This window comes from Chironomus tepperi, unplaced genomic scaffold (genome assembly GCF_022539635.2).
Source record: "Chironomus tepperi strain 1889 unplaced genomic scaffold, CSIRO-AGI_Ctep_v1 contig_373, whole genome shotgun sequence".
Lineage (NCBI taxonomy): Eukaryota > Metazoa > Arthropoda > Insecta > Diptera > Chironomidae > Chironomus > Chironomus tepperi.
In genome coordinates, this window is record NW_027226495.1 from 179,767 (window position 1) to 202,702 (window position 22,936).

Consider the following 22,936-nt stretch of genomic DNA (forward strand, 5'->3'; position numbering starts at 1 on the left):
TTAGATTCCTTAATATCCCGAACTGCCAGAAGGTTTTGAAAGATAGAGCTGTTTTTAGACATTCCCTATGCACGGCAATGGGTTCTCGTGCGCCAAACCCAAGTGAAACGTATTTCAGACACCAAGCCTAGCTACACAATTAGGGCCAATACCTGAAAAACCCCAAATTTTTCGAAAATTCTCCCTTTAAAATTAATGATAAAGACATGCTACTACTCAAAAGAATTATAATCAAAATTGATGCCTCAACTGTGTCTCGACTAAAAATTCCATAAAAAATTATAACCCCTTATAGTATGCAATCTGCATACTTCATGTTCAAAACAATCTTTTCATGATGAAAGCTTGCATTTTTTTAAAATAAAAAAAGGGAATAATTAGAGTCCATTAACCTCCTTAACAGAAAGTAATAAAATCAACAAAAATCACTTTATATACAAAAAAATTCCTCACTAAACAAGCTAAAGCACCGACAAAAAAAAGTACGGACTGAATTTTTTCCTTCATGCTGCTCGCATCCCTTATCCATATAAAATTATGTTAAAAACCTTTTTTTTTACATCATGATGCCTCTCGCATAATTAGCTTCATAACTCTATGCTCCAAGACATTTTAATTAAAAAGTTTTTTTTTTTGGTTGTTGTTGTTGGTACGTTCCCTAATTACGGTAAAAATGACTAACATAATAGACATGATATAAACTTCATGTTTGAATGTTGATAATTATGCTATGATAAACTGAATGGATAAAGAAGAAAGTTTTTATAAACTTTTTTTTTGTGCTATATCTAGAATATTTTTTAGTTTTTTTTTTATAGATTTTTATCATGAATAATAAAAATAATCTGTGCTGCTCATTTAAACTTGAAGTGTGCTAATGGGTTTTTGTTGTCGAAAAGTTTCTAACAGGCTTTCTCATTCTATACTCGGTTGGCACTGGGCTGTGATTAGTTAAGGTTATGTCGACATTTGGGGAAACTAGTTATGATGTGTATGTCAAGTTAATGATTAGTCATATATCCGACTTGAATAGTACATGCCGGTGGATCAATCTTAAATCCGGTACTAAGTCGGTGTAAGCCAAATCATGATCATTTAAGTACCTCTGAGGAAGAATAGGCAAAGTATTCAAATTTGGTACGGTAACATGAAGATCGTCGATGGATTTTAGTAATTTCCTAATTTCAACTGTTTGACGTACAAGATCAAAACCAAATTGGAACTCTGGACAACGTTAGACGGAACGGGTCAGGAATCTGAAGTTTAGCACCTGCAACATCGATGGATATGATAGGATTATGTTAAGCCAGATCATTATATGACACACAATCGCTGATCGAATCTGTTAATTATAATGTACAAGAGTAGATGCTTTTGCCTGCATTTGATGATATTATGAATAAATTATAGACAACTTTTTAATTTGATTCGCGATATCATGCCGACGTCCTTTAGCCACACCATTTTTGGGCTAAAACTTAAAGTTCGTCTAAGGTTTCAGGTCTGTAGTTTTTGGCTATAACTTATAATTTGTCTTAGGCAGCAAAACCCCAATTTTGGACAAACCTTAATCACAACACGATCCAAAAGCCAGACCCATCAATTTTATTCAAAAACCTTCATTGCACCTCCTAGCACACCCCAATATAATGCCAATAATATACAAAACTATTCATCCGGCAATAAAGGAAATGTTCAAACTTTTTTAATTAATTTACAAACACGTTTTTGAGATAAATTTACTCGAAAATAAAAACTACACAATCTCACCTCTACATGCTCTCATTTTTTGTGCATAAATATTTTTTACATAACCTGAATATCAATGAATATATTTTATTAGATATAACTAAAAGTTCTCGCATGAATAGTTCAAAAATTTTCCCACAAAAGCACGAACTCATTGCCTAGCTTCAAAGTGCATGTTGGTATTATCCCCGTACTCGAAGCATGGAAAAAATGAAAATTTTAAATTATAGTGTTTGTTAAATTAGTCTCAATTACGTGCACAATGATATGCTAATTTTCTTAAGAAATTAGATAGCTTTTTGAGCTTTAGAGTCGATTCTGTTCTTGGAAATTTATATAGAAATTGAGTGAGAGGATGTAGGCGACGATGGAGATGATGTTGGAAAAATGACAAAATAATTCAATATTCTTGTTGATCTAATAGAAAATAGCTTAATTATGAATAATGGATCTCGAGTGGGAATCGAACCCACGTAGTACGATTTCCAGCTGCATGTTCGCACTACTGAGCTATTGGGGAAACTCGAAGACATGGAACAGTTTCATATATAAATAGAACCGCCGGGAAGTACATGTCATTCACTTCTGAGGTACCGGAAGTAACCCCGTATCCCTTATTTTTGGACTAGTTTGGAGGTCAAGCCCTCTTGAGCACGCCTCTTCTAGGATTTTCCAAAGTCTCGGTCTTGACAAATTCTTGAGACGGAGATCGAGAACGAGCCTTGACCGAGACCTGACCGAGACCTGATCGAGACCTGATCGAGACCTGATCGAGACCTGATCGAGACCTGATCGAGACCTGACCGAGAACTGACCGAGACCTGACCGAGACCTGACCGAGACCTGACCGAGACCTGACCGAGACCTGACCGAGACCTGACCGAGACCTGACCGAGACCTGACCGAGACCTGACCGAGAGACCTGACCGAGACCTGACCGAGACCTGACCGAGACCTGAGAGAGACCTGACCGAGACCTGACCGAGACCTGACCGAGACCTGACCGAGACCTGACCGAGACCTGACCGAGACCTGACCGAGACCTGACCGAGACCTGACCGAGACCTGACCGAGACCTGACCGAGACCTGACCGAGACCTGACCGAGACCTGACCGAGACCTGACCGAGACCTGACCGAGACCTGACCGAGACCTGACCGAGACCTGACCGAGACCTGACCGAGACCTGACCGAGACCTGACCGAGACCTGACCGAGACCTGACCGAGACCTGACCGAGACCTGACCGAGACCTGACCGAGACCTGACCGAGATCTGACCGAGACCTGATCGAGACCTGACCGAGACCGAAACCACCCGGCAAGTTTTGCATTCGATCTCTTCATCGGGTACCCTTAGCCCCCTACCCACAATGAAACACCCTAGCTAGGCAACTACAGGCATCTCATTCCAACAATCATAATGCAATCTAATGCTCTAAATAGCACACAATAATTACAATAATACCAATCAACATGAATTCAAATTTTCATCCATAAATCCAATCTGCAGCATAAATTTTAACTTGAATAACATTGAAAAATCCTCACAAAGAAAGACATTCATCGTAATTTAAATGCAAAAACCGAGAAGAATAATAAAAAAAGCAGGAAGAAAAATCTGAGCGAATTCTCTTGGTAAATCAGTGGAAGCATGCATATAGAAACCAAACAAACAATACCGACTCTAAGGAATGAAAAAACAATAAAAATAAATCAAATGGAAACTATGGGAGTTAATTAGTCTTGCTCGTAGAGCGTAAATGCAATGAGAAGGAGGAAAAGTAGATGAAAATGCAGAGTCATTGGCAAAGGGTGAGAATGTGCTGACTTGATGCTTGTTGTGATGATGACTAAATTGAAGAAAATATCGAAATAATTCAAAAAATTACATCCAAAAGCTTCCAACCCTTACAGCTCATAGCAAATAACTGAAAAGATAAATTTACAAGCATAAACTTTTTTTTTCCTTCATTCACCGCAAGGATTCTTTTCCCACATTTTGTATCACTAGGGGATTATCGACCACATTAGACTCAATGGAACATTCTATGGTAGATTTCCTTTTCAATTCTTTTTTCTTGTGTGCATTGATATATTAATGGGGGTGGAGCAAGGGATGAATGGTGGGTTTGTTTTAGGATATGAGTTTCATGAATAGCTCAAGTCGGTTAATCGATCCAAAATCCAGAGTGGACAAAAATACATTATTATAACTAGTCATCAACTGGACATTTACTTGCAATCAACTAGAACGTATTTTTGTCTATCCGAGAATCTGACATGCTGGATGTCAACTGAATCCGGAACCGAGTCACGCCGGCCTGAAGTTGAATTTCTGATCAAATACTAAATTTTCCTAGCAGACAGAGACTATGCTTTCGTGGTAGAGTAATACCACTGTTTTATTTACTTAAAAGCATCTCTTTGTCTGTTAGGGGGACGACTGGTGGATTTATAATAGGATATAGTTTTCTTGAATGGCACGAGTTGGTTAATTGATATCAAATTTGACATCATTTCGGCGTGACTCTGATTTGATGGCAGATTCTGATTTTAATCTAGAATAACAGAATCAATCGACCTGGTATCGGATAGTTCTAATCAGTCAATTGATTCAAAATCCCAAACGATGCTGACTAGAGTCACTATGATAGTGCTGAATTCAAACCGAATCAAGTACCAAGTCGGAGTCATGCCAACCTAGGGTCTGATTGATTAACCAATTTGTGTTATTCGGTTAGTATAGCTTGTAGTATGTATACCAGAGCAACCTTCTTAAGAGTCAATGACTTCGGTTTCTGCTTTAAATAGAGTACTCAACCAAGAAAAGCTCATAGTCGACTCGAATTTATATGCAGTTGAGTCAATCTAAGTCGATTTTTCCACATGAAATTTGAGTCAATTTCGTTCAGCAATCAGGCAATTCATAATTAAATAAGCATTTAAAGCTGCATCTACCTCTTAAGCATTAAATTTCCATTTCAGATCCCAAAACCCCTTACTACACCCCCGCATGTATGTGCAAATACATAAAGTGCTAAAATTTATAAAAAAAATCTTCTTCCTTAAATCCATTATTGCTTTTTATTCCAAACAGCAGACCCACAAGAATGAGCACAAAACCCCAACAACACAAAAAATAAATCGTAAATTTTATTTTCAACAAACAGAAAAGAAAGAAAAAAAAAAATCCATTTTGTAATTTACGAAGATTGGAAAGTGTATGTACATATATGTGCGATTAAAGCGATGATGCGGAAAAATTTATTTCCTGTTTGCTGTATTTTTTTTCATTTGAGATACTTTATTACGATTGTAGTCTACATGTACATTACTCGTGTGGCTATTGAACAGCAAGTAAACGCAATTTAATGTTACATTTACCGAAGAAATGATTATTTAATTGCGTAATAATTCATTGTGATAATGAAACATTTTTTTTTCTCATTTTTCACTTTTCATTTCGAATGAAATCGTTAAGGTAGGATAGACGTTTAGATTTGTGGGATATAGGTTGGGAAAATGGAGAATGATGATGATGAAAGTCTTAGATTAATGAGATGCTGTGGAGAATGGAAATTACTTAAAGATTGGAAGAAAATGGATTCTGTTTTGGTGAATATATTAAAGCTGTCCAGTGCTGTAGAGAACAATTTACGTTGAGGTTTTTCTTGGAAGTTTAAGAATGTTTGTAAAGGGTAGTAACGCCAATACTAGATGTACAATGACCTTCAGCATTTTTTTCCCATGTATCGAATTCCACCTTCCCGTGATGCATTCCTTGCTATGCTATACACTCAAAGCTCAGACAGCCAAAATGGCAGCAAATTTGATTTGATGTTATGCGTCATATTTAATCGATGTGTATTAAAGTCGAAGTGTTTTGAAGACTTAATGGTTTCATTCTCTGGCGATTAAGTGTTGCGATATCGACCTAACGATATGAGCGGGTTTGAGATCTTGCTTCCAAGGATTGAAATTCTTAAACCCACAATGACTTTTATCGAATCATATGTAGTGGAAACCAAACAATCATAACTCATTGTTGATTTGACAGTAATGTGCTTTATTTTATGGATACGTCTTAAAGTTGAAGTGACCAGGTGCTTAGTCGTTTCATTCTTTGAGCGCTTATTTCTTGTATAATAACACTACCACTCTGTAGTTCAAGTCTTGGTAGTAGACATTTTTCACTCGATTTTAGGATTTCAAATGATCTGTAAAAGAGTCCAGCTCACAATACATTTTATAGGTTACAGATAAAACGTCTTCTCAAAAGTAGCTCTGATTAGATCAGGAAAAGAAAGTTTGACTGAGTGTGGAGATCAAAAAAAGCGCACTCTTACTTGTTAAACTATCATTAGCCGAGAGGTTGGCCAAGAATTAGCAGTTTTGGATCTAAAGGAATAAGGAAGGAATTGAAATTGTATAACGTCTAAATCAACAAAATTACTTGAGATTCAGAGTGAAGTCAAAAAACCATCATTACTATGGAAAGTAACCCATAACTTAAGATTTAATTTGTTTCTATTTCGACACCAAATTCATTTTCACATCGCTTTCAAGTCGACCTACAATTGTGCTTTCAAGATATACTTTTTCCAACTTAGTCATAAGTGATTCCCTAAACTAACCAGACAAATAATGGCCAACATGTAAATTGACACAACATTTTGACATCAAATTACTATCAATTCTATCCAAAAATCCATTCAGTTGAATGAGTCATTCATATTTTGTTACTAGTCGCATATTATATCCACATATTCCATATGCACACCTGACGTTCTGCTATAAAACTCAACGATAGCATTCAATTGCTGTCTTATCAATTTTGTTTCCAAAATAATTTTATTTCCGAATTTAATAAGGTTTAATGCCTTTTACACTTTAATACAATGACAACAGATATGCAGCATGTTATTTAATATAAGCACAACCGTACACAATGTTAAAAACGTTATCAGATTAAGATAAAAAAAGTTATCAGTTCTATAAATGTGTAAATGTGGAACTTACACATTAACACAGTGCAAAGTAATTGCCAGTAAAACTCAAAAAATTATTAGGTGACATTTAGTTTGACAATAGAAGCCATGCGATTGCGACTTTTTCGTTTTGGTATATCATTTATTTGGATTGCGGCGGCAATCACTGTTGTACTGCTGTATATTTACTATATCAATGCAAGTTTATCGTTGAAAAAATTAATCTCAAAAGTAAATTTTGTCAGCAATTATGAAAGGTACGGAAAGTGTCACAGTTCTCAAAGTGACGCAGCAATGCCGAAAGTGCGATTATTTATTGAACAAACAAAAGTGCAAACGTGTCAATTGAAATTTTCCAATGAGCTTGCAGTTGTGTATTTACAGATAATATGCTTTATATAATTATGGAAAATAATTACATTGATGGCGGATATTACATCTCGATTACAGATTGATATGCTTGTGATTGTGATAAAAAAATTGAAATTTTATTCCATGGTGAATGAGAAAAAAATTGGATTAATTACGTTACAGTATGATTAATGCTTTTGAGTTCAGTTCTGAATGATCCAGAGCTTCAGGGCTTGAGCGTCTCAGGGGTATAGCTGACTAATGATAGTTTTGTGAGTGACAGTTAAGGTTTTCCTACGTCTTGGTCTCGATAAAATCGAAATTCTCGAGATTGAGACTGAAACTGAGACCGAGACTGCCGAGTCTCAGTCTCAAAATTGGGACCCTTAGTGATAGTTCGTTAAACTACTGCACTCAATCCTACCCCAAGAGTCAGACACTTCAATGTACAGTATTGTACTTACTGTACGTTACTGTACGTTACTGTACTTGCTGTACTTACTGTACTTACTGTACTTACTGTACGTTACTGTACGTTACTGTACGTTACTGTACGTTACTGTACGTTACTGTACGTTACTGTACGTTACTGTACGTTACTGTACGTTACTGTACGTTACTGGACGTTACTGGTATCGTATAGTCAAAAAAGGTAGTCGTTGACTGCGTTTTCTGAAGTTAGCTCGATCGCTCGGTCGGTAGAATGATTGAAGTTCCCAAAGAATGATATAATCACGCCATCGAGCTCTACTTCGACTCAAACTATTCCAAAAAAATCATAAATTTGAAAAAAATTAAATTTTATCAACAATTAGCTAAGGGGCCGTTTACTTGTTACGTTCACTTTTTAGAGGAGAGTCTAGGATTTTGTAACAGCCTAAACAAACAAATTTTTTTGCATCAAGCCATTTTGTAAAGTGTGGATTGCAAAAAGTCTAGAAATTCGAAAAAATTAAATTTTTGCGTAACGTAATAAGTGAACGCCCCCTAAGGACTGTCTACTAATGACGTACCTTAAAACATTAACTTATTGACTTTGTGATACCCCCAGGCTCCCTTTCTGTAACTAAATCTCTATTGATTATTTTCTATTGTTTGAAGCTTTACAAAATCTCATAAAACCCTACCGCCTCCTCACTCTCCCATTTAATTGCTTTACATAACAACTAAACGACCCCCTAACCTATAATATTATGAATCACTACCTCAACTACGTCACGATAGCACGCTTATTTTTAAAAATAACATTGACTCAACACAACCATAACATCAATTTAATCTAATCAAATGTAATTTTTTATCAAACTTTTTTTTATTAATACCTAATTCAGCGACCCAGATATCAACAAATTTTTACAAGACATCACGGCAAATAGACATAACAAATTGCCAGACAATACCAAAAAAATGTAATATGTCAAAATAATAATATTTATCTAATTTTATAATAATACATGTGTTTTTTGTAGTATACCAAAAAATGATAAGCAGAACAAAACAGTCACAAGTTTTTTGCACTGTCATGAATTTGACGAGGCGGATGCAACGATAAATACACAAAAAGAGTATCAGAACTTTGAATTTTATCCTGAATGGATGCACAAAAAGTCAATTTGGACTGACAAATTTGAGGACAAATTCACAAAGCTGTCAAGTGATAAGACACGACCACCGCTGCATGCCGTCATTATGCCTCATTCACACAATGATCCTGGATGGTTAAAGACATTTGAAGGATATTTCCAGTCACATACACATAATATTTTGGATAATGTAGTCAAAAAGCTACCAGGACTACCAGACATGACATTCATCTGGACAGAAATTTGCTTCCTTGAACTTTGGTGGCAAAATTCAACTGCAGAGCAGCATAATGTGTTAAAACAACTAGTAGCTGATGGAAGAGTTGAAATCATGTCTGGTGGATGGGTTATGACTGATGAAGCAGCCGCTCATATTTATGCAATGGTTGATCAACTTGTTGAGGGTCATCAATGGGTCAAGACTCACTTGAATGTAACACCTTCAAATTCTTGGAGTATCGATCCATTTGGACATGGAAGTACGATGCCGTACCTTTATGGAACTGCTGACTTTGATGGTGCGATTATACAGAGGATTCATTATGGATGGAAGGAGGTGAGTGAATGGGATTGATGGCTGGATTACTGGATAATTGAGATCGTTCACTTTGCTGGCCGTAAGGGTCAATTGTGGTCCATGGCTTCCTCCAGATGGTACCTAAAGCTCTAAGTCGACTCAGATTTTGTATGAAAAAGTGGACTCAAGTTGACTCAGTTCCATATAAAATTTGAATCAATTTCGAGCTCTGGCTGGCTCTATTGCTGGTTTCCGTCTGTCCATCACCAATACCAAGCTTTATGCTGTCAATAATCAAGAATATAAAGCTACTTAACGATCCCTAATTGCCAATCTTGAGTTAACTTAATTCCCATCTCCTTTCCAGTGGCTAGCATCCCGACAGTACGGTGACTTCATCTGGCGTCCATCATGGAACACAAAACAAAGTAACCAGCACTCCTTGTTAACCCACAATATGCCATTCGATATGTATTTTGTTGACAGTTCTTGTGGACCACATGTTGATAAATGCAAGCCATATGATTTCCGTTGGTTTGGACGAATCACTGATAGGGAAGTTCAATCAAAGGCTGATCAACTTGTTGCTGAATATTCACGATCAGCTTCACTATATCCACACAATACTTTTCTGGCTATTGTTGGTGGTGACTTTCGGTATGAGGTTGACTACGAGTTTGATTCTCAATATAATTACAAGAAGATCATTGACTATGTTAATGCCAATCCAAGTCGGTATAATAATGCAAAATTACAGTTTGGAACACCGAAGGACTACTTTAAAGTTATAAAGGAAAGAATTCAAAAATATCCAACAATGGTTGGTGATCTGTTTCCTTATGGTGATGTGTTTACAAATGGAAATGCTGCTTATTGGACTGGATTTTACACTACTGTAAAATGTTTAAGCTTATGGTCTTAATGTTATAGATGTGCTTATTATTTTTGTAATTTTAGAGGCCATTCCTAAAGATTATCAGTCGTGATCTGGAACACAACCTGAGAAGTGCTGAAATTTTGTACACACTTGGATGGAATCGAGCAAATCAGATGAAAAATGAGAAATTTACTTCAAGTTTGGAAAAAATCTATCAGAAGCTGGTATTGGTAAGAAAATTTTGTCTTGTTTTGTTCATAAGCAAAGGAGGCCTTGAGGAGGTCTAAGTAAAGGTTCTAAAAGTCTCAGTCTCGCGAAGAGAAGAAACCAAGACTAACTGGAAAGTATTGGTCTCGGCATCGGAAACTCTTATGCCCTTAGGTCAAAGGCTTATGTAATCCTTGTCAAATCCAATGTACAAACCTTGCTGGTAAACCTTGCGATTAAAACACATAAAACGTGGTTCGTGGCATTTCCAAAATGTCCAATTTCACACTAGTGTGTCGCGCCACACAGTTTGGACAACACTGCTCTACATAATGATTAAGAGAACTGGTCTCTAATGGGAATCGAGCCAACATCGTGATAAATGAGTGATACAGACACCCGGATCCGTTGCCTAGCCACTCGACCACGGAATCCTTAATGCCACACTGACAGAATTCCTTATACATAATTTGCTTTCTTGATTTCCCATCCCGATCTAGAAAATCGTCAGGAACCGGGATTTCGGGAAAGCATAATACATTTATGTCTCGGTTCTCCGGATTCCACTCTGCTGACTAGGATTTCAAGACACCATTAAAGTTTAAATACATCCCATCAATAATTCCCTAAACATTCAATTTCAGGCTCGCCGAAATTTAGGCCTATTCCAACATCACGACGCCATCACAGGAACCAGCAAAGCCATTGTTATGACAAATTACTTAGACAGGCTGTTTAGCTCTCTAAAAGACACAATTGAGATCCAAAAGCTTGCAATTGAGTTTTTCATGCAGACCAAAAATTTCAATCAAAATTTCTTAACAAGTTCTTTGGTCAGAGAAAATGCAAATGAGATGCCTAAGAACCTAGTGCTGGATATTTCATCAAATTCAAACATTGAGGTTGTACTTTACAATTCATTGGCTAATGAGAGGATTGATGTCGTCACTATGAATGTAAAAACTTCAAATATTGAAGTTCTAGACTCAAATGACAATCCAGTTCCAATTCAAGTCAACAGCATATTCAGAAGAAAGACAAATTCATCAGAAATTGAAGAACTTAAAGACGAATTTGAGCTTATTTTCCTTGTCAAATTACCACCTTTGTCACTGACAAAATATCGCATTAAAAATGGATTTGCCAACTCATTGGCTGAATCAGTGTTGTTCTCAGGAAACAATGATGACGACATTGAACTTGAGAATTCAAGGATTCAACTTTCATTTGAAAAGACAACAGGATTCTTGAAGAGTGTGTCTAGTTTTAGTAGCTTTGATAATGAGAAGATGCAGATTAATTTAGGTGAGTTTGAAATTGTTAACAGGATTGCATTAGTCTTTAATCAGGGACGTATTGGGGCTTTAGTCCTTCTTTTGATTGAATTTCTCCAATTTAACATGACAGAAATTCAAAATCCAAAATCCTCAAACCTTCATGGGTGCTCTGTGTTTGAACAACTGAGTGTGCTCATAATATTATGTGTGCTCATAGTAAGCTCGGCGTTTTTCTGGGAATGTATATAAGTGGGTGCATATCATCTAGTGTTTGATAGCTTACATACTGACGAGGCTTTATTAGAGCATTTGATGCATCCCGAGCGGCACAACACGTTAGACTGTATTTTTCGTAATAAAAATCTCAGTCGTCACAGAGTCGTGAGGGTCATTTTGCGTTTTTCCGTTAAATCGGTGACTTACGACTCGTTGTGCTGTTCGAGCATCGATTTAATGATCATTTAACGACACGAAGAATTTTCTGATAATTTGCTATTGTCACCATGACACTAAGAACAATGAAGAACAAAGAATGTAGACAATTGGCGAAAACAACCAAATGCACCTTAGTTTGGTGGCCCTAATGGTCTCCCAAAATTTGAATTTGTGTCGATGGGCGACTAACCTTTACTAATTTGGACCTAATCTTACTAGGTTAACTAATCTAATTCTAAATTCCATTGTCTATTTTCAGGTGCCTACAACACAGCAAAAGGAAAATCCGGAGCATACTTATTCAAACCAGATGAAAAGAATCCAGAAGTCGACGATCTATTTAAAAACGATAAATTATCAAAAATAATCGTCACTGACGGTGAGCTAGCAAGCTACGTAAAAGTATTCTACGGAAAGCTACTAGCACATACAGTAAGAATTTTAAAAACAGACACACATTTGGATGAAGCAATTTACATAGAGAACAATGTAAATATGAATAGTGATCATAATGGATATGAAATATTTATGAGGATGTCAACGTCAATTGAAAATGAAAAGGAGACTGAATTTTTCACAGACCTTAATGGCTTTCAATGGCAGCGACGTAAAAAGGTGTCAAAAATAGGTGTCGATGGCAATTACTATCCAATCACAATTGGTGCATTCATTCAGGATAAAAAAATGAGAATGACATATTTAACAAGTCATGCACAAGGTGCAACAAGTCCAAATGAGGGTGAACTGGAAGTGATGATTGACAGACGGACTCCTATCGATGACGATCGTGGAATGCAGGAAGGAGTGACTGACAATCTTGAGACTGTCCAAAAACATTGGATTACATTTGAATTTATAGCAAATAGCTATAAGAACTATAAAAAGTATCAAGTGCCAACTGTGCATGCATCAACATTATCAAATATTCTAAAATATCCTGTAAATATTTTTATAAATGCACAAAATAATCATGGATTGACATCAAAAGTTGAATTCCTTAAAAGTTCCTTCCCCTGTGATATGCATCTATTTAATCTAAGGACATTGACCTCAACAAGCGATGAAGCACTTCCAACACGCTCCTCTTTATTAATTGTTAATCGCATGTCTTATGACTGTAAATATTCAACCTCAAGTGGTGATTTTTATAACGAATCTTGTGATCAGAGTTTAGAAAATTTTGATAATGTTGACATTTTCAATGATGTTAATGTCAATTATGTACAAAGCACGTCGCTAACTGGATTGAAAAATAATGGATATATCACATCATTTAAAGAGAATCCAATTGAGCAGATGGAGATTAGAACTTTTAATGTGACTTTTCATTGATGATTTTTGATGACTTATCGTCAGAGGTTGAAGTTGACTCGGATTTTATATGGAATTGAGTCGACTTTTCATGCAAAATTCGAGTCGACGTTAAGCTCTGCATATTGTTAAAGGCTTTAATAAATATTTAATAAAATGTTGAATTTTTTGATAAGTTTGATAAAGAATTTTACTGTTTTTTGCTTTAAAAATCCGAACGGTTGTTAGGACCAGGGTTTTTAATCCCGGGATCAAAATGTATGTTATCCCACATATCAATCCCGGGATTGAAAACCCTACTTAGGACGCCATCACTCCCTTTAACGGACAATGAGCATACTTTACTAAATAAGCATGCCAATGAGTTTATTCAATCAATATAATTAGACATGCTCAATTTTGTGAGTATATTCATGTTCTTGGTCTGATCGAGGTACTGATGGAGCTCCTGATGGAAACGTAATGACAGATTGTGATTTTTTGAGTTGACAAAATTTCTGAAATTCTGAAAATTTTCAGTAAAAATCTCACAAATTTTTCTACATTCAGCAGTTTTTTCTGACTTTTTAGTAAGTTCTGCAGATATTCTGTCGACTCAAAAGATCACTTCCATTTATTATTACTAACAAAAGTTTATCTTTGAGGCTTAACCATAATATTTACCAATTCTAGTTTATTTTCAGGTCCAGAGCTCGAGTAGCATATCGTGTTCGCTATGACAACACAATATTAGCATGTAAACGGTAAGTCGCTATGTTGCACCGACGATACGTTGCGTCTAGAGTTTTCAATCCCGGATTAAAAATGTATCGAACCTCGGGATTGATTAAATAAAACTCGATTTCGGGATTGAAACATCTAGCTTCATCAAATTGCGACCCATTTTTATGGTAAATAATGTTATTTGCTACATTTGCCGCGAACAGATGTGAAAATTCAAGCAAGTCAGCTTAATGATCATGCAATAAAACAGTGAGTCTTCATAATTGGTTTTTCCATAGTAACGGGTGATAAATTCCCTCCCAAAATTGCAAAAACAAACGACAATAATAATACCTAAGCAGTTTTGGTGAGTTTGTTATCTAAGACCACTTACTGCTCAATTTAAGCTTACTAGTCTCTCCGAGATAAATTTTTTTAAAATTGATAACAACAATCCTTATGTCTGATAAGTCCAGAACTCAATTGATAACCCCAATCAGTATAAAATTAGCTACATTTTCATTTTTTCCAACAGTAAATTTCAGCTCGTGCCACAAAAATGTTTCGTCAATTATTGATTCTTGCAGCCGTTTTGGTTGTTGCTTTGGCTTCACGTAAGCTTCTCAAGGAAAAATAAAGTTTGAAAAAATCAATTAAAAACTATTTTTTTCTATCCAGCTGTTGTAGAAAGAGACAGAAGAATTGTTGGTGGATATGACAATGTTGCTGGTCAAGTTCCATGGGCTGTGTCATTGAGAACATTAGCTGGCTTCCATTTCTGTACAGGTTCAGTTGTTAGTGCTTGGTATGTCTTGACTGGAGGTAAGATCAATGAATTTTAAGTGCTTATAGGCTCATAAATGACAGTTGACCTATCTTTACAGCACACTGCGTTTTCGGCAGAACACCATCCGGAATTCATTTAATTTTGGGAAGAGTTACACTTGATGGAAGTGGTGGAATCAACCGTCAAGGTTTCAGAGTCGTTACACATCCAAGTTATAATGCAGACACAATGGGATTTGAGTATGTCATAGTCTAATTACTTCCTGTCATGTGCTTAATTTAATATTTTCCCATACAGCCTCGGTCTTGTCCAAACATCAGTCGTCATCCTTTTCAGTACAACAGTCCAATCAATTTTCCTCAGTAACACATTTGTCGGTGCTGGTGCTGCATCAAAATCAAGCGGATGGGGCTCAACATCATCTGAATTGGGACCAACATCAAATAATTTGAGAACATTGGACACAACAACATTGTCAAATGCTGAGTGCCGTTCAAGACATTCATACTGGAATGCTGAAAGAATCACAGACAATAATATTTGTACAGACAATGGAGTTGGTCAAGGATTCTGTCAAACTGGTGCTGGTGGATCACTTGTTTGGAATGCACAGTTGATTGGTGTTGCATCATGGAATGTCCCATGTGCTCTTGGATTCCCAGTAAGTTTTGAAGTTTTTTAATTGATTTTTGAATTGCTGAGTAATTTTTGTTCAATTTTAGGATGTGTACGTGAGAGTTTCAGCATTGAGACCATGGATTATTTCGATTATCGGTGAATAAGCAACTCAAAAGCTGTTAATAGACGCAAAAATTCTCAAAAAAAGTCATTTCTAAATAAAATTAAATTTTTCCAAAATTTTGATTATTTTAAATGCTCAAAACCACAAAAATTCATTTCCAGAAGACTCTCCCAATTGCTATGGTACCCCCATGAGTTCTTATACACAAACCCACCTTTTCTAAGTACTTTATCAAAATCACGCCGATACTTAACTGATTAAAATAATGCCATATGTGGGAAGTCAAAATGATTTTGTTTTTTTCTTTTCTTCTTATAATCATTTAATTACTTTTTTGGGGCTTGCTTTTAAGGGGCTGTTTATTTGTTAGGTGACGCTCTTATTATGCCTTCTTGATGTCGGGACTGAGACTGAGAAAGCTCGGAAAAGTTCCGTCTTGAGTCCCGAAAACCTTACCAGGAAAGCATAGCCGTTTAAAAGGAGAGGTAAGGGGGCATTTGAGATTATCTTCCGTCTCAAACAATGATTCTGTTACGGGAAGGGGAAAAAGGTCAAAAAATTGAATCAACGTTACATAATAAGTGAACGACTCCCCTTCGCAGCTTAATTCAAAGATATTGTTCACGTGGTGATAAGAAATTGACGAATATCAAAACAATGCAGTATAGCTTTAATGATTTCTGTTGTTTATTGTTTGAGTGAGGTGTGTGATGCTAAGAAAACGCTCGAAAATGACAGAACGCAGCATAAACAGCATGAAATAATGTTTTAGACACTTCTAACCATCTTAAGGTTTTGTGACAAAATATTGAACCAAGATTTGTGCTTCTTGGTTGTAAAGAACAACAGCATATACCTCCGTTCCTTTCTTAAGCGTTAAGTAATTTAGAGTTCTCCTACATTTTATGTATTGTCCGAAAGGAACTGTCGTGCACTGCATCAGAAAATATCCTTCGTTTGAAATGCATTAATTAGAATAAATCTTAGCAAATTGAAAACAATTTTCTGAAAAAGTGCGAGGAAGCGGGTTAAAAACGAGGAATTTTTGTTGATAACTGCAGACTTCGTGGATAGCAATAGATCGCGAGGAAGACCGAAGAATTCCTGGAGTGGATGTTTTGAAAAAAACGCTAGAGTCCTTAATATCCCGAATCGGCAGAAGGTTTCAAAGGATATAGCTGTCTTTAGACATTCCCTACACGTCACAATGGGTCCTCGTGATCCCAAGCCAAGAAAGTAAGTAAATAAGTTTGTTAACCCACGAACTCATCCTCAAACCTTTCCGTGCATGCATCTTGCTCCATGAAAGTTCCACTTTTTCAATTTCAGAGCATAATTTGTTCCTCCTTCAGCAATTTACAGAAGGAATTGTCCAGCGATAGAGCCAGCTTTAAAAGACGTCATATGAAGGTCATGGATCACAATTAATCTGTACGACCAGCGAAAAAAGTAACATTCCTTCCCCAAAAAACAACAAAAATCCATCCTTGCGCATCCATAAGATAAAATGTTGAAACATAAAACTTTACAGTCTAAGTAAATAAGTGAGTAAGAGAAAAAAGGATGCACGATAAACTTAATGATGTGTGTAAAAGAATGTAAAATATTTATGTGAATATGTTGGAAAATCATCCGAATCGGAAACCATAAGTTTATTTATGTTATTTTTTGGTTTGATTTATGAGCGGCACTTGAAGCTTGCGAAGCTTATCTTTTTCATTCATTGTTGTATCCGCATGTAAGCAAATATGAAAAATATTAAGCGATTTATAAAAATTTTGGGTTTATTTTGAGAATAATAATTTTTGACATGAATGTCTGGCGTTGTGCTGTATATCCAATAAAATTTATCATGAATTTTTATTGACTTTGAATGTTTTTTAATTGCTTTATTGAGACATTTTGAAAAAGTTTTTGTGCTTTAAAGTTTCAAGGCGAGACAATTACTTTATAAAATTCGAGTAAATTAAGTTAATTACTATTTTAATCCTAAAAAGCAATTCATGGTTCTTAGAATTTAAGTTAAGAATATTATATTTGCTGGATTCTAGTGTACACATAAGTTTATTTATGTTATTTTTGCTTGATTTATGAGCGGCACTTGAAGCTTGCGAAGCTTATCTTTTCATACATTGTTGATCCGCATCCGTAAGCAAATATGAAAAATCCATTAAGCGATTTATAAAAAAATCTCAGAGTTTATTTCGAGAATAATAATTTTTACATTGAATGTCTCGTTGTGCTCACACTCAAACTAGATTTATCAGATTTTTATTGATTTTGAATGTTTTTTAATTGCATTATTGAGACATTTTGAAAAAGTTCTTGTGCTTTTAAGTTTCATGTAGACGCCCACAGGATGCTCCAGTTTTAAGGTTTGACAGTATTAACTTTGTGGATATTTGAGATCCTAAAAAGGAATACCAAAGAATTCTTAGAATTGGATTCTAGAATATTGTATTAACTAGATTCCAGAGTATGACTTCGTCTTCATTGCAGTTATGGAAACACTGGAGACCACTATAGTCTGGACTCCAGGAGGGGTGCCTTTTTGGGTTATTTAGCCTATCCGGGCTCCACTGCCGAGTTTAGAACCAGTGAACGCAGAGTTGGTGTTGCAATAATTAAATAACAACGTACTAAGTCATTCCGCCACCGAGTCACTTCGACTCATCACTGTGAGTTCTGCTAACTCTGTTCAAGTTTAAAATCTGATGACGCTTTTTGAATCGGAAATCTACAGAATAGGAAAATCCTGTCTTACAGTATATATTAGCATATTTTAGTGTTATTAGTACACAATATCATGCTAACCCAAATGATTAATTATAGAATAAAATTTGGAATTCCAAAGAAATATTTTCATTCTTCATACTTGATATTAGCCAAGGAATAATTGTTCTATTTTAAGTCAATTCCAATATCACCATTAAAACTTTTCAACTCTTATAATTTCATGGACAAACTTTTTATTCGGTAAAATTTTTAATTTCTTGAATCTTATCCTTCATTCTACTTTTTCTTTCCATTCCAAGTGGACGTAAAAATTAAACTCAATAATGAAAAGGAATAAAAAAGCTTTAAAAAATCCTAAACCTCAACAGGAGTCTCCAAAAAATAAAAAGGATTTCGAATTGCATCAATTCCTAAAAATTTCACTATTTTTAATGAAAATCTTCATCAAGGAATTTTCATTTGATGATAAAAGTGCATCAGGGCTGCTTAAAAGCACACTACAAGCACTGCTTGTTATCGGAGCTATAATAAGTATGTTAAGTCATGTATACTTATTTGGTGAATACACATTCATTCATATTGACGATATGAAACGTGCAACAATGGGAATGGTGCTTGTGCTGACGGAAATAAAGGTCCTGTCGATGGGTCTCATCATCTTGGTCCGCAAATCCGTCGTCAAAAGGCTTCTCAATAGTCTGAATCAAGAATATGATGTCAATGGATATAAAAAGCAGAAGAAATTTTACATGACATTTTCGTGGCTTTATGTTGCATTTTGGTATGTTCCAATGGTTCTGGTTTTCATCCGCTGTATAGCTTCCTCTATCATACAACACGATTGGATCTACCCATATGAATGGCAATTTCCTAATTTCATCAGTAATCTTGGAATATTTGGACATGCAATGCTGTATGTGTGGATCTGTTCAGTGTCACTATTCGGAACTGGATTTATGATTGGATTTGACTTGCTTTTTGTTGGATTGATTATCCTCATATCCATTGAATTTGACATTTTGACTACTAAAATTCTAAAATTTGGTTCAATCCAATTGGCACAAGAAAAATATCTGCGGAACCTGATTGACCATCACCTGAAAAATCTGGAAATGATTAAGTTACTGGAAGAGATCTTCAGCACTCAATTGCTGATTAATTTCCTATTTTCATCGTTCATTAGCTGCTTTCTTGCCTTTAATTCCGTTACATCAAATGAAATAGCTGATTATTACTTTAATACCAGCTTTTGCTTTTCTATATTGTATCAATTTTATGTTCAATGTCATTTTGGTCAAATGCTGATTGATGCTGGTGATAAAGTTTATGAAGGATTTCGTGAATGTAAATGGGAAAATATTGAAAATCTTAAAATTAAGAAGGCACTAATATTGATTACGCAAAGTACTCAAAGATCTGTGGTTGTGACTAATTTGGGGTTTTCAAGAGTTTCAATGCATCAATTTAAGTCGGTGAGTTTTAAGATTATTGATTACAGGTGGCAAGTGGTTTTAGCGATTGTGTTAAAATTTACTTGAGACTTCCCGGATTTGAAATAGAGCTCGAAGCCGACTTGAATTTTGTGTGGAGCCGAGTCGACTCGAGTCGACTTTTTCATACAAAATTAATGTCGAGTTCGAGTTCTGGATTGAAATCTTGATGCAATCCCTAACCAGTATAAGCAGCAATCGTTAAGGAATCACTATGTCGTTGTGCTGACTAAGGTGCGCTTACGGCACCGTAAATGCTGTTTTCGGTCACTTTTTATGACAAAAACTAAAGTTTGTTTCATCGTGTTTAGACTCACTTTTCTAGATTTCTTACAGAATTGTACCCTTACAGACATTGAGCAAACTCGCCTAAATCAGCATGCTCATGAACGTACTCAATCAATTGAGTATGCTTCGTTTAATAGCCGCAAACTTGCATCTATTTCAGTATTTTGCAGTTTCTTATAATTCGTTCAAGACTCCAGGCTTTCATTTTTTTCCTGTTGACCTGCAGATTTGGACGAGCCCTATTATTGAGCATGCTACTTTTTGTGATCATACTCATTAACATACCCCTGGTCTCTTTGGCATAACCACTTAAATAATATTTCACAAATTATTAATTGCAGGTTTTGATGAGAACTTACTCATACTTCACACTTTGTCGTCAAGTTTATTCAAAGTCGTAAGCAACAAAGTTGTTATTTGACATTAACCAACAATCTTTAATGTATCAACAATATGAAAATAAGAGGAGTTCAGCGACTTTTAATTTATATATTCATCATTTATTTATCATTTACCTTGATGTGCTTTAATTGTTAAAGTTTAGTTTTGTGTAAAAAAGACCGAAAGGCACACGGTGTGATTGAAGATAATTTCTACAGCAGAGTGGAAGGACTCGAAAGTGGAGGCGACTTTAATTGGAGTCTGGACTGCAATGATGCTATCTTTTTGGACTAATAGAGTCCAAAATCACCAAATTCTGCCAACTCTGGTTAGCAAGTCGGTGAAACTATAGCTTTGAGTTTTCTCAGAAATCCTCCTACCCGGCCAAGGAGGGCATGAATTACATTAGATCTTCAAATTCAACTAGGAGCGTATCCAAGGAGGGAGAGATAGATCTTGACTTTGCACAAATCCAGCGATTTGGATACAAACTCTTCAATTTGCTAAGAATTTTCCAAGTATCTGCTATGGTCACTTCTGTGGACAGTTAACCAAATTCATGATTATTAGTTCCTATTGATCCACTGTGAAGGTGACGTAGGGCATTAATAAAGCGATTTAACCGATTTCTTTTCCTGGCCAAAACGCCTACTCGCTAAGCAAATTAATTGAGTACAATGAACTCTAGAGACACAAGACTCTAGATGAGCCCCTAAAGTGGAATCTAGGGTATCGAGCCACACCAGAGTGTCGCCGCCCTGTGGACATCATTTCATCAATTTTCTATACTCTGTGTCTTTCGGACGGTTTACATTCATATTAAAATATATCCAAAAAAACATGTATAATTAATGATTATTTTATGCTCTTTTAATTTCCACAAATGTAAATAAATTTTCAAAATTAATGAGCCAATATGCAACGAATAAGTTAATTTGTTATAAAAAAAATGTAAATTGAGCTTCATTTAAATTTTAAATAAAAACATTTGTCGCTGTTAATGTCAATAGATTTTCCAATAATTATCACATTTATGTATTTTGACATGCGATTAAATTGTGTAACAAAGTGTGAATTATTTTAAAGCAAATAAGGAAGCATCGGCACCAAAAAATCTCAAATGTGTCAAATATTTTGATGAAATTCATTGAAAAGCCGTAACATTGCTGCAAATGACACGTTAATTAACAACAAAAATGTTCTTTGTTCCTTTACATTTCTGATAAATGCTCGGAATTATTTCACTGAATTGTAAATATAATCAATATGTCATTAACATCATTTATATGTAGCTGCGATAATGAAATTCAATGACTTTTTTTTGTTCAATGGAAATACTCAACAGTATATGACATAAAACGATTGATTTAATCATAATGAGGAATCATGTGTTGTTCTGGAGAAGTTTTGGGAAGCGTTATAATTAATAATAATTATTATTATAAATAAATGTGTTTTTATGTCATTAATACAGCAATTAATTCAGTGAATTCAGTCGAATAGCTTACTAATTTGTTAACATGGAAACGCCTATTCGTTGATATGGAAACTAATTGTGAAAGGTTTGAATTTTTAAATGGAACTCAATTTAAAAGTATTTTGTAGAATTTTAAGGGATATATAGCGTATGAATGATATATTAGAGCAATTATGAAGTGAAAGGATGAAATTGTCGGCATCAACTTTAGGATTCTTAAATTTGAAGCATCAAGAGACTAATGATGCGGAAAATTTAAGAGACTGGCTTTTTTGGCAGGATTTATAAAGATTAGATTACCAAGTACAAGACAAGATTACTAATCTACCAAGTAGATTCATTAAGTCATTGAAACGTTTGAACCTAGCATGCTTCTGAATCATTGATTGATAATTCATAAACTTTAGACATTTCTCTGTGGATATATAAAGATTTACTTTCTTTGCTCATGTTGGATTCAGATATTGCAGGTTGGAGACCTTTAAATTGGTATCCTGACTGTGGGTATGACAATCCTCATGCACAAATGATTGAATAGGCTTTTGATCTATTTTTTCAAGGACATATTCCGGCCCAGAATCAGAATTTCACTACAATACTGTACTTTTGTAGCATTAAGTGCAGTACTGTACTTACGATTCTCATTGGACTTATATGAAAAGACAGGAATACTTTGGAGTGTCTGACCGTTAATTCTGATCCACAGAATTCGGTTTTTAACGGTGCATTTAAAGGTAACAAGGGATACAAAGGGAAGGTGACATTTGATCAGCTTTGGAGTCAAACTTCGACTTTCTCATTCTCATTAGGTCAGCGTTAAACAGGATAATAAATCTGAATTCCATTGAGTAGAGCTTGAAGTCGACTTGAATTTCATATGGAATCGAGTAAACTTAAGCCGATTTTCCCACACAAAGCTAGAGTCGACTTTGATCAAGTGCCAAAAACTGGATATTTTATGGGTAGCAGAACAGAAGAAAAGGACAGCAGTGTTCTGTCAAAAATACAGTCATCAAGATAAGCAATGCATATCAAAG

The 22,936-nt window shown here is 35.4% G+C and overlaps 3 protein-coding genes across 3 annotated transcripts; all 3 read left to right on the plus strand.

Annotated features, from left to right (window-relative positions):
* The first annotated feature begins 6,841 nt into the window (after positions 1 to 6,841).
* LOC139095687 (alpha-mannosidase 2-like) lies at positions 6,842 to 13,317 on the plus strand. The gene is made up of 7 exons (XM_070647129.1): positions 6,842 to 6,995; positions 8,421 to 8,498; positions 8,559 to 9,228; positions 9,557 to 10,084; positions 10,147 to 10,296; positions 10,918 to 11,578; positions 12,245 to 13,317. Exons 1-7 carry the CDS (start codon positions 6,847 to 6,849, stop codon positions 13,315 to 13,317), a joined length of 3,309 nt encoding a protein of 1,102 aa, XP_070503230.1. The 5' UTR covers positions 6,842 to 6,846.
* Positions 13,318 to 14,527: 1,210 nt separating this feature from the next.
* LOC139095689 (chymotrypsin-1-like) lies at positions 14,528 to 15,643 on the plus strand. The gene is made up of 5 exons (XM_070647130.1): positions 14,528 to 14,612; positions 14,677 to 14,835; positions 14,883 to 15,024; positions 15,083 to 15,446; positions 15,508 to 15,643. The coding sequence occupies exons 1-5, from the start codon at positions 14,558 to 14,560 to the stop codon at positions 15,565 to 15,567; spliced, it is 780 nt and encodes a 259-aa protein (XP_070503231.1). The 5' UTR covers positions 14,528 to 14,557; the 3' UTR covers positions 15,568 to 15,643.
* Positions 15,644 to 18,796: 3,153 nt separating this feature from the next.
* LOC139095690 (putative odorant receptor 85d) lies at positions 18,797 to 20,442 on the plus strand. The gene is made up of 2 exons (XM_070647131.1): positions 18,797 to 19,735; positions 20,383 to 20,442. Exons 1-2 carry the CDS (start codon positions 18,797 to 18,799, stop codon positions 20,440 to 20,442), a joined length of 999 nt encoding a protein of 332 aa, XP_070503232.1.
* Positions 20,443 to 22,936: the final 2,494 nt, after the last annotated feature.

Coding starts and splice junctions, on each gene's coding strand:
- LOC139095687 (XM_070647129.1), top strand. CDS start 6,847: ATGCGATTGCGACTTTTTCGTTTTGGTATATCATTTATTTGGATTGCG. Junction 8,499..8,558: donor CCAGACAATACCAAAAAAAT/GTAATATGTCAA, acceptor TGTTTTTTGTAG/TATACCAAAAAATGATAAGC. Junction 10,297..10,917: donor TCTATCAGAAGCTGGTATTG/GTAAGAAAATTT, acceptor ATTCAATTTCAG/GCTCGCCGAAATTTAGGCCT.
- LOC139095689 (XM_070647130.1), top strand. CDS start 14,558: ATGTTTCGTCAATTATTGATTCTTGCAGCCGTTTTGGTTGTTGCTTTG. Junction 14,613..14,676: donor GGTTGTTGCTTTGGCTTCAC/GTAAGCTTCTCA, acceptor TTTTCTATCCAG/CTGTTGTAGAAAGAGACAGA. Junction 15,025..15,082: donor GCAGACACAATGGGATTTGA/GTATGTCATAGT, acceptor TTTCCCATACAG/CCTCGGTCTTGTCCAAACAT.
- LOC139095690 (XM_070647131.1), top strand. CDS start 18,797: ATGTTAAGTCATGTATACTTATTTGGTGAATACACATTCATTCATATT. Junction 19,736..20,382: donor CAATGCATCAATTTAAGTCG/GTGAGTTTTAAG, acceptor TATTAATTGCAG/GTTTTGATGAGAACTTACTC.